Source organism: Stegostoma tigrinum, chromosome 2 (assembly GCF_030684315.1).
Source record: "Stegostoma tigrinum isolate sSteTig4 chromosome 2, sSteTig4.hap1, whole genome shotgun sequence".
NCBI classification, from domain to species: Eukaryota; Metazoa; Chordata; class Chondrichthyes; order Orectolobiformes; family Stegostomatidae; genus Stegostoma; species Stegostoma tigrinum.
The window spans coordinates 13,444,737-13,456,885 of NC_081355.1; the positions used below are offsets into that span (position 1 = coordinate 13,444,737).

General features: G+C 39.4%; 1 protein-coding gene across 1 annotated transcript; it reads right to left on the reverse strand.

Moving 5' to 3' along the window:
- Nucleotides 1–2,171: 2,171 nt before the first annotated feature.
- On the reverse strand, nt 2,172–10,219 carry LOC132206668 (C-C chemokine receptor type 4-like). The gene is made up of 2 exons (XM_059641265.1): nt 10,159–10,219; nt 2,172–5,615 (listed from the first exon to the last, which is right to left on the reverse strand). The coding sequence occupies exon 2, from the start codon at nt 5,576–5,578 to the stop codon at nt 4,481–4,483; it is 1,098 nt and encodes a 365-aa protein (XP_059497248.1). The 5' UTR covers nt 5,579–5,615; nt 10,159–10,219; the 3' UTR covers nt 2,172–4,480.
- Between the last annotated feature and the right edge of the window lie 1,930 nt (nt 10,220–12,149).

The following is a 12,149-nucleotide window of genomic DNA, read 5'->3' on the forward strand; positions in this document are numbered from 1 at the left end:
TGTGTTCATCCAGCTCCACATTTTATTATCTTGGAATCTCCAGCATCTGCAGTTCCCATTGTCTCTCCCCACAACCATCTTCCTATGTGCCACGCATGAGTCCAACAGCAGAGAATTTTTCCTCTGATTCCCGCTGACTCCACTTTAGCTAGGGCTCTTTGGTGTCACAAATGTTTAAATATGGCCTTGATGTCAAAGACTGTCACACTCACCTCACCTCTGGAATTTAGCTCTTTCGCCCATGTTTGAACCAAGGCTGTAATGAGATCAGGAGCTGAGGGACCCAGGCAGAACCCAAACTGGGTGTCACTGAGCAGGTTATTGCTGAGCAGGTGCTGCTTGATAGCGCTGTTAATGACACCTTCGATCACTTTATTGATGATCGAGAGGAGACTGATAGGGCAGTAATTAGCCGGGTTGGATTTGTCCTGCTTTTTGTGTACACGATATTATCTGGTCAATCTTCCACATTGTTGGGTAGATGCCAATGTTGTATATAGTACTGAAAGAGTCAGTTTTAGGCACTACAAATTCGGGGGCACAAGACTGCAGTACTTTTGCTAGAATGTTGTCGGGGTCTATAGTTATTGCACTATCCAGTGCCTCTAACCATTTCTTGATGTCACGTGGAGTGAATCGAATTGGCTGAAGGCCAGTATCTGTGATGCAGAGGCCCAATGGTGGAGGCCATGATAGATCATCCACTTGGCACTTCTAGATTATTGGGGCTGCTTCAGCCTTATCTTTTGCAAATGGGCTCCCCCCATCGTTAATCTTTGGTCTGTCCCCACATTGTAAAGCAGATTGCTTGCCATGGCTTCTGTATTTGTCTCTGCCTCCACTTCCACCTCCATCTATCTATTGTTGAAGTCCTCTCACAAGTTTCCATTACCTCAAGATTATATGATTACAATTTCCTTGGCTAGCCTCCATTAAACAGATCTCATCCAAAACTCTGCTGCACTAGTTTAAACATCTTCAAGTCACACTCACTGATTATCCATGGACTCACTGCACTACGTGACTCCTTTCCACCAGTACGTAAGTTTAAAATGTCTCTAACTCATGTTCAAATACCTCTTGTGATCTCGCCCTCCCTCAGTTCTGTAATATATTACATCTGCCCAAACATCTGAGAACTTCATTCCTCCAACATGCTCTTGGGACCATCCAACACTCCTTTGGCCCCATAGTTGATGAATGAGCCTTCAGTTGGTTTTGGCCCAAAGTTTAGGAACTTCCTCCTTTAGCTTTTCTGCATCTTCACCTACTTCCGTAAAACACTCTTGTACCAGTCTCTCTGACGAAACTTAGGTCACCTGCCCTGATGTCTTCTTCAGAGATAATGGGAACTGCAGATGCTGGAGAATCCGAGATTACAAAGTGTGGAGCTGGATGAACGCAGCAGGCCAAGCAGCATCTATCTTCTCCTCTCTCCATCTTCGGTCCGCCTCCCCCTCTCTCCCTATTTATTTCCGAACCCTCTCCCCATCCCCCTCTCTGATGAAGGGTCTAGGCCCGAAACGTCAGCTTTTGTGCTCCTGAGATGCTGCTTGGCCTGCTGTGTTCATCCAGCCTCATATTTTGTTATCTCTGATGTCTTCTTTGTTGGTTTGGTGCCAGCCTTTGATTCCTTCCCCTCCTTTTAGAGCACTAAGGGTCATTTTCTTATATAATGGCTGTATATAAAGGTATGTTTATTATTGTTGTTATTGATGAGATAATGTAAAAGTAAATCAAAACCTGAGAAGTAATATTATGATGTGTAGATGTATAGAGAGCAATTCAATTAAGTATAATTAATGAGAAAACGCACAACTGTTGAGATAATGTCCAGCTTGATGAACCACCTAATTACTGAGGTAGTGGTAAGTTAATGGTATCATGCATTTTAGAATAAGGAACAAGGTTAATAGGCAAATAGGAATTTTTATGAGACAATGTGTAGCTCAATGAAAAATGCATTCAGTATGATAATAATTAATGAAATATCATGAAATATTATGAAATTATATAGACGACAGTTTAAGTGGTTATGATAATTGATAAATGCCTTTTATCAATAAATTAATGAGAATGTACATTTATTGAGATTAATGAACAATTAATGAGACAATAAATTGTTAACAAAATTTCATACAGTTCAGAAAATATCACTGACTGATATAACGTTTAAGTAAAGTGACAACAGTAGGTTAATCTGCAGTTTAGTGAAATAAAGTGCATCTTAATGTTAGTATTGAATAACAATGTAGCCCTGCCGAAGTACAGCACTGAAGCATCATTCTAAATTACCTCCTATAGTCTCTAGTTTGGGGTTTAAACCATTCTGACATCCTTTGAACCTATGTGTAAACACAGCACTGCTGCGATTACCACATCCTTTAAAATGCAAATTATTCAACCTGCAGGCTAAAGGGATTATAATTGTGGATTAAGATTCAAAAAGGGCTATTAAACTAGTGTGTTACAAACAATAAAGGTAATTGAACAATAGTGATTTTTAACACCTTATGTCATTGTGACAAATGTAATTTATTAGAATTCATTGGGAATATTTGCAAAAATAGTGTGGATTCTATGGTTCAGATATTTCTTATCCTAACTCTGTGTCAGATTGGGTTGGATGTGAAAAACAATAAACTTCAAAAGTTTCTGCCGGGCTCAGTGACAAAATGCACGGGTTAGTCTGTTTAAACAAAATAAGTGTTTGAAAAGTGTCAGGCATCAAATGAAGAGATAACAAGATGTGCAGCTGGCAGGCCAAGCAGCATCATAGGAGCAGGAAAGCTGACGCCCCGGGCCTAGACCCTTCTTCAGAAATCAAATGAAGACAAGTGTGGTTTAGGTATGGTTCTGTATGTTTACTCACTGTGGAATATGAGGCTTCTTGATCTATATCAGCTCATCTAACCAAGCACTTGTTTATGATTATATATGCAAACAACATAAAAATCCAGCTCAGAGCCCCACTGCATAGTGCTGTCACACCCTTGTTCATGCTCTTATGAATAGATTGGTAGAAGACTAATCTAATCTAATCTATATTTGAAGACGACAGCAAATCAGAACCAGAGAATTATAAGCCTATTAGTTTAACCTCTGTTACAGGAACATTGTTCAAAGGGGCAATTCAAGAACCACAGCATGGCATCTCATAAAGAAAATCATCTCTCACCAACCAGCTAATTTTCTAAGGAGGAAACTAAGTTAGTGGATAGAGTTAACTCAACTCACTCCTTCAGAAAGAGTTTGACAGGACCAAAGATAAAGTTCTGTTGATAGAGAAGGACAGATCCTGGAAAAGCTAGGGAATTGATTGAGTTCTTGTAAATAGTCTGTTGTTACGAATGGATGTGGTTTATTGTACAGACCAGACACTAGCAGAGTCCCAGTTGTTTAAAATCCTGCTCTTGATGATATATATCTATCTAAATATATCAGGCAGCTCCTTCACTACTGCATTGAGGAATCAATCCAGATTATGCGTACAAGTTATCAGAATAGAGTTGGAACCCTTGTCACTTCAACTGGAGGCCAGAGCGTTATACTTTTAACTCATTCATTAATTGTGAATGTTGCTATTAAGACCAACATTGTTGGTCATCCCTAATTACCATTGAGGAAGTGGTGGAGAGCTACCTTCTTGAACCATTGCAGTCCATATGGCAAAGATGACTGAACTAATGTGATCCTGGACATGTTTAAAGTTTTCCCAAATTTGAAACTTGTCATTTGTAGCAGAAGAAGTGCCACTGGATTCAAAATGTTTGCTTTTAACTCTCTTTGCCTCTCTATAGATATTGCCAGCCTTGCAGTTTCTCCAGCAAATTCTGTTTTTGTTCCGAATTTATAACAGTTAGCTTGAGTAGATCCCACACTGGAAAGGGTTCACTTGTTACACTTGTCATTGTAAAGGATTTGAATGGAACTGCCTTGAATTTTGAATGGTTAGCATGAGATATTCTCATAGCTTAAAGGATTTGATTGGACCTACACTACCGTAAAAGTTTGGATTTGACAAACATTCTTCACTTTCGTCGTGTTGTATTTGTTATTCTTTCTTGCCTTAGATGTAAACTCTTGAATTTCCTTCCATGCCCCTCTGGTTCTCTTCTCCTCTCTCCTTCTTTAGGATGCTTCTGAAGACCCAAATCTTTGATCAAGCTTTTGGTCACCTGTCCTGATAATTGCTTATTTGATTTGATGTCAAATTAGGATTAGTAAAATACTTGCAAAATGCCTTGGAACATTAAACATGCTTTATAAATGCATGCTTGCGGTGAATGGTGCTGTATACATTAAAGTTCCACTTGATGTTATTGTACACTGTAATTGGTTAGACTGTACCTAATCCACAGTGTAAACACTTTAACCTATCTCACACAAAATAAATTGTTTGGATTTAACTCTTGGTGCCATTTTCTGTTTTGTTTCCCTTATCATTGGCTTGTTTCACTTAGCACTGGCCTATGACAAATTAAAGGTATGAGTTACATGTGGAAGAAACATTGGAATGTTCAGTTGAACTGCTGAGATAACGGCTTCTCTGTCTGGGTTTCGGTTGCTTACGGATCCCCACCTGAGGAAAATGTTTCCTTATTATTAAAGTTAAATGGTTTCTGAATCTTGTTCCCACAAAAGCATAAAAGAAGGGGTTGAGACAGCAGTGGCAATAGGCCAGGGTCCGGGAAATGTAAAACACAAATATCAGGCGGTTTTTCATCTCACAGGATTCGAACCCTGGGATTTCTAATTCTACCAAAGAGAAAAGGAAGATGACCACATTGTAAGGTGTCCAGCACACAAAGAACACCACCACAATACAGAAGATAACTTTCACTGTTTTGTGCTTCTTCCTGGCTTTACACCTAATGACAGTGTTGAGAATTCTCCAGTAACAGAACACAATTACAACTAAGGGAATGAAGAAGAACAAGATGTTTTGCTGGTAACACCCTAACAGTTGCCATATTTGAGTACTTTCTGGTGGATAGTTACTGAAACAGTATAGTCTTTCCTCCTCATAACCCGTAATATCAGAGAAGATCATCTCAGGGATTGTTGCAGAGATACTAATTCCCCAAATGACTAAGCTGGCTGTCACAGCGTAGGAGACCTTCCTGATTCTGACAGCGGACACAGGATGGACTACTATGAAATATCGATCGATAGTCATCAGCACAAGCAGCATAATCCCACTGTAGTAGCCAATGAAGAAAATTGAACTCATTATTTTGCACATGGCATTGCCAAAGATCCAACCGTGTGTGTGATCGACAGCCCAGAAAGGGAGCGAGAAGGCAAAGAGTAAATCGGAGGTGACCAGATTTAGAATGAAAGTGTCCGTCACAGTCCTCAGCCTTTCGTATCTCACCAGGACCCACAAAACTAGAGCATTTCCAATCAGGCTGAAAATGAAGGCGAGGCTGAACAAGACTGGTGTAAGTACGGCTCCAAATTCGTTGGGTCCATGATTCTCACATAAGTAAACAAGCGTTGAATCATTATCAAAATAGCCAATGTAGTCATAGTAATCATCGAAGGCAGTATAGATTTCAGGTTCAGAGGTCGACATAGCTGGTCTTTTCAAGCACAGCTTTGTGTGGTCATTCCTGGATGAGAATAGAAAACAAATCTGTTTGTGGGACTTTGTTTTAAATATTTGGAGCCAAAAAGAATGTTAAATCCTACCAGCAATTCTGACAGGACCACAGTTTCTTCAGCCTTCCTGGGTTCTTTTTTAAACCATTTTCAGTTTCTCCTGTGCTCCCACCCCCTAATTACTGCAACCTATGATTCTAAGTATCTTCAAAGTATCAACCTTGTCGAATAACTTCCCTTCAGTAATGTTGGAACTGCTGAAATCTGATTTCATGAAAACTGCACTTACTGGACAAAATTGATCCTTTCACTGTTGGAATCAGGAAATGAGCCATGTTTCTATCAACAGATTATAATGTGGATAGGTAAGTTTTAGAAGGACATTGTTTTTTAAATGAAACATGCAAAAGGAAGCAATTTATAGTCTGTTTTACTTATCTTTAAATCGATGACCATCAATACTTGGACAACAAAACAATGATATGATTACTTCCTTGTCATATAGTCACTACAGCAGAAACTAAGCAAGATCATCTTTATACTATAGCCCATAAATTTGGAACTTTATCTTGCTTAAAATATTTTTACAAATCATGTAAATTGACCCAGAGCATATATTTTCTATCTGTCTTCAGTCTGCTCTTACAATTGTCAAATATGATCCCTTCTGAAGTTCGTACCCACATTAGCTGGAGATTATTCTTTCTACAATGTGTGTTTTTTTAAAAAAAACTTCTCAAGTACCTTTACTTGAAAACTTCCCACCTTCCTATGGTATACTAACCTTTGCCAAATACCTTTCTTCCATCACACACTTGCAAATCACAGGAAATAACTTCTCATCTCACGAACTTCAAAGTTCCTTCTTAAGTACAGAACAAATAGTTCCAAATGTCCTCCTTTTAAAAGTGCTTTGAAAATAGTACTTTCTGGCCTTGGCTAGTTCCTTCACTTCTGAAATACAAGTGCAACCCTTGATCAGGAACTTCCAACTTAAACCATTTTGTGAACAAAATGCGAATTTATTTGTAAGTTGTGCCTTCTTGAGCATGTATTAAAGTTCAGTCAGGGTTTTTCCATTTCAAATTACAAAAAAATTCTTCCAACTAACTTGTCTATTGAATGTACATAAATAAATACATGTATAAACTTTGGCTTGTTACTAATGTTGTAAAGTACATGTAGATGGAGAAAAATGGTGAGGGGCAGCATGGCCACTCAGTGGTCAGCACTGACGACTCAAAGTGCCAGGGACCTGGGTTTGATTCCAGCCTCGGATGACTGTGTGTAGTTTGCACATGCTCCTCATGTCTGCTTGGGTGTCCTTCAGGTGCTCTGTTTTCCTCCCAAGTCCAAAGATATGCAAGTTAGATGGATTAGCCATGCTAAATTGCCCATAGTGTCCAGGGATGTGCAAGTAGGAGGATTAGCCATGGGAAATGTAGGTTTACAGGGTATGGTGGTGGGGTGAGACGCTCTTCAGAGAGTCAGTGTGGACCCGACAGGGTGAGTGGCCTGCTTCCACACTGTAGAAGTTTTTATGATTCTGTGAACTGGCATTCTCTCTAAATCAAAATTCACAATAGTTCAATTGGACAATTAGCTTCCTTTATAAAATACATCAATACACCTTACCATAGTCCGTCCTTTCTAAATAAGTATACGGGCAATACCTGAACCTTCCCTTCTAAAGTACATGCCACACATCAAACATGTTCCCCTCTAACATGGAGCCATAAAATATGTAAAATATCTTACTTCCTAAAAGATAGATATGATTAAGTATTGTATATACTTAGCTAAGTACACTTCCTTTTGAAATATATAGTTAACTCCTGATAGGTATCATCCAATACAAAATGCATCTACAAACATTTCCTACTTTTCCTCTAAGGTCTCTATGTAAATTTTATCCATTATTTTCCAATTATAATGATAGAAGAAATTGGAACTGGAGGAGGCTATTTGGACCCACAAGCCTGCCCTCCCATTTTATAAGAGCATGTTGATCCTTCCTGGACCTTAGCTTCTCCTTTATACTAGCTCCTCATAGTCCTCAACACACTGATATTTCAAAAATCAATCCACCCCACCTTCAAACACTTTCATGATCTAGCTTCCAAACCTCTCAATCTGGGACCGAGAATTTCAGATATTCACTACCCTCAGAGAGCCCTAGGGGTTCACGTACATAATTCTTGTAATGCATGAGTTTGCATTACATGTAGATAGCTAAGAAGGTGTTTAGCATGCTTGCCTTCATTGCTCAGAATTTTGATTGAAGGAGTTGGGATGTCATGTTGAGGCTGTGCAAAACATTGGTCAGGTCTCTTCTGAAGTACTGAGTCTGGTCTTGGTTGACATTTCCCTACGGTGGGGGATTTCAAGACTAGGGGGTATATTTTTAAGGTGAGAGGAGAAAGATTTAAAAAAGACATGAACAGCAACTTTTTTGCTTAGAGAGTGGTTTGTGGTTTGGAATGAACTTCCAGACGAAGAGGTGGATGCAGGTACAGATACAATGCTTAAAAGACATTTAGATGAGTTCATCAATAGGGAATATTTGGAGGGATATGGGCCAGGTGTAGGCAGGTGGGACTAGTTTAATTTGGGAACATGGTCATTGTGGACTGGTTGGAGCGAAGGGTCTGTTTCTGTGCTGACTCTATGACTCTGGGAGGAGAAGTTCCTTCTCATTTCAGGTTTAAATGAGTGTCCCTTCAGTCTGTAACAATGTCCCCTAGTTCAAGGCTCTTCCACTAGTGGAAACCACTTCTCAAGACCAGGGATCCAGGTTTGATTCCACCCTTGGGCGACTGTCTGTGTGGAGTTTGCACATCCTCCCCGTTTCTGCATGGATTTTTTCTGGGTGCTCCGGTTTCCTCCCACAATCCAAAGATGTGCAGGTTAAGTGGATCGGCCATGGGAAATTGTGTCTAGGATTTACAGGTTAAATGGGTTAGCCATAGGAAATGCAGGGTTACAGAGACAGCGTCGGGGCATAGGTCTGGGTGGGATGGTCATAAGAAGGATGGCATGTACTTGATTGGCCGAATGGCCTGCTTTCATTCTGTAGGGATTCTACGAACCCCTCAGAATCTTGTAGTTTTAATAAGATCACCCCTCATTCTTTTAAGGAGTAATGGTCCAACTTATTTAGCTGTTTTCCATCAGTCAACCCCTTCATCTCAAGAATCAGACTCAGTTATGTTTTTTGAACAGCCTCCAATGCCAGTGCATTTTTTCTTGTATAAGGGGAACTAAACTGTACAAATTATTTCCAGTGTGACCTTATTAACACCCTGAATGTTGTAACAACACATTTTTCTTTTAAAACTCCAACACCCTAAAATTGCAAAAAATCTATTTACCTTTGTAACTACTTGCTGTACCTGCTTGCTAACCTTTTGTGTTTCATGCAGAAGGACACCTAGATCCTTTTGTACTGCACTTTTTGGAAGTCTCTCATTTAAATCACACCTTGCCTAACAAAGTGCATGACCTCATGCTTTCCTACATTAAACTCCATCTGCCAGGTTTTTGCCCACTCACTCAAACTATCTGTATCGCCTTATGCATTCCTCGTTCCTCTTCTCAACATGTCCTTCCTTTTTTGATCATCAAATTTGGATACATTATACTCTGCCCCTCCCTCAAGTCATTAATAAAGATCGTAAATAATTGAGACACTAGAACTAATCCAGGTGGCTTTCCACTTGTTATGCCTTTTCAAGCTGAAAAAAGACCCACTAATCCCACCTCTCTGCCTTCTGTGTGTTAACCAATCCTCAATCCATGCGAATACATTATCCACAAAATTGTGAGCTCCTATCTTGAAAAATAACCTTTAATGTTGAACCTCAACAAGTGCATTCTTGAAATTATTGTAACACGTACATATACGCTTTGTTAGGTATTTTCAAATCTAAAGTACATCGGCAAACCTTGACAATTATCTTCCTTTCTGAAGTACGTGCGTAAATCCTGCACTGATCCCCTATTTTAAAGAACCATTAGAAACAAGATGACATATCTTCACTTCTAAATTATCCCCATGAATCATTTCAAATATCCTCTCAACTAAAACACACATAAACTCCTTCCCTAATGCTTTGTCTCCTAAAATATTTGTACAGCTTTGTTAGGCTCCTTCTATCATCAAGTGAATGAGCATATTTTATTAAGAATTTTGTGCTTCTGAAAACATGGACTATATATTGTCCCTTCGACAGCATATTTAAAATCCTTGCTAAGACATTGCATACCTAAGCCTGCAGTGTCTTTTCTCTTTTAACACACGCGTAAATTGTGTAAAAACTATCCTTTACAAAGTACAAAGACAAAAATGTTCAATATAGTCATTTCCTGTCAGATCCTTTACTTCAAATATGCATATATAACCAAGCAAATGGCTCCTCTTGTACATTACATGTACAGCCTGACGGATATCTTTCCTACTACTTTAACATTTGTCCAATACATCTTCTTCATAAATAACAGTGAAACCTCATTAAATACAGCAATTTCTAAATAACATATATCCAAATATCTTACCTCTTAAAACACAAACTTTGTTAAGTATCTCGCCTTCTACTCAGTGCACTTTCAATATGAAACTTGCAAAATGTTCATTGTTCTTAGCTCAGCAAGATACATCCCATCATTATAGAATGAGGAAATGACTAACAGCTAGTAAATTGTTAAAGAACAACCTTTGGTTTTAATGCTAATGAATTAAAAGAATCAAAATTAAATTATTTTCCTGTTTAATGTACAATAATGTAATCAATAACAATACCTATGATAAACACTGACAACAGAATATGTTACTGCATCTTCCTTATCTCATACAATGAACTCATAAGATTGTAGTCAAGACTTCCACATGAACAAAACTAATAGAAATCATACCATCCACCTTATGTAGAATGATGACATAACGTAATGCTGTGTCTTCCAGATAATAAAAACAGTTGGAGAAATTGATAGCAAATTTACAACATAAATCATAACAGCGAATAAATGTATTGTTTAAATCAGACGCGTCTTTTACCATGTTAGGCCAATCCTCCAGATATTTTCTAATGAACCTGTTCAGAGACATTATTACACCTCTCTGGAGCTGGTTGGCTTCCTGGCCCTGGGGGAGGAAGCTTACCCTCAGGCCATCCCTCCTTGATAGCTTTCTATAATACCTCCATCACCTTCATTATTAGCAGTTTCTGACTGATATTGGTCACATTAATGAAACAGAACCACTTTGAGCATGTTTGCCATCTCACTGCCTGTGCTGCCTGCTTAGAGGCTTAGAGTCATACAGATATACAGCATGAAAACAGACCCTTTGTTCCAACTTGTCCATGCCGACCATACAGATATCCTGTATAAATCTAGCCCCATTTGCCAGCATTTAGCCCATATCCCTCTAAACCCTTCCGATCCATATAACAATCCAGGTGCCTTTTAAATGTTGTAATCGTACCGGCCTCCTCCACTTCTTCTGGCAGCTCAGTCCACACACGCACCACCTTCTGCATGTGAAAGTTGCCCCTTAGGTCCCTCTTATATCTTGCCCCTCTCACCCTAACCTTACGCCCTCCAGTTTTGGACTCCTCTACCCTGGGGAAAAGATCTTGCCTATTTATCCTATCCATGCTCCTTTTAATTTTATAAACCTCTACAAGGTCACTCCTCAGCTTCTGACAGTCCGGGGAAAATAATCCCAGCCAATTCAGCCTCTCCCTTTAGTTCAAACCCTCAAACTCTGGCAACATCTTTGTAAATCTTTTCTGAATCTTTTCAAGATTCACAACATCTGTCCTACAGGAAGGAGACCAGAATTGTATGCAATGCTCCAAAAGTGGCTGAACCAATGTCCTGTACAGCTGCAACATGACCTTCCAACTCCTATACTCAATGCACTGACCAACAAAGGCAAGCATACCAAATGCTTCCTTCACTATCCTGTCTGCCAGCTACCCCACTTTCAAGGAACAATGCACCCGCACTCCAAAGTCTCTTTGTTCAGCAACACTCCCCAGGACCTTAGCATTAAGTGTATAAGTTCTAGATCTATGATCTGGATGAAGGGACTGGGGGCATTCTGGCGAAGTTTGTCGAAGATACAAAGTTAGGTGGACAGGCAGATAGTACTGAGGAGGTGGGGAGGCTGCAGAAATATTTAGACAGTTTAAGAGAGTGGCCCAGGAAATGGCTGATGAAATTCAATGTGAGTAAATGCGAGGTCTTGCACTTTGGAAAAAAGAATACAAGCATGGACTATTTCTAAGCGGTGAGAAAATTCATAAAACCGAAATACAAAGGAATCTGGGAGTGCTAGTCCAGGATTCTCTAAAGGTTAACTTGCAGGTTGAGTCCGTGATTAGGAAAGAGAATGTAATGTTGTCACTTATCTTAAGAGGGTTGGAATATAAAAGCAGCGATGTGCTTCTGAGACGTTGTAAAGCTCTAGTTAGAGCCCATTTAGAATACTGTGTCCAATTTTGGGCCCTACATCTCAGGAAGGATATACTGGCGCTGGAGCG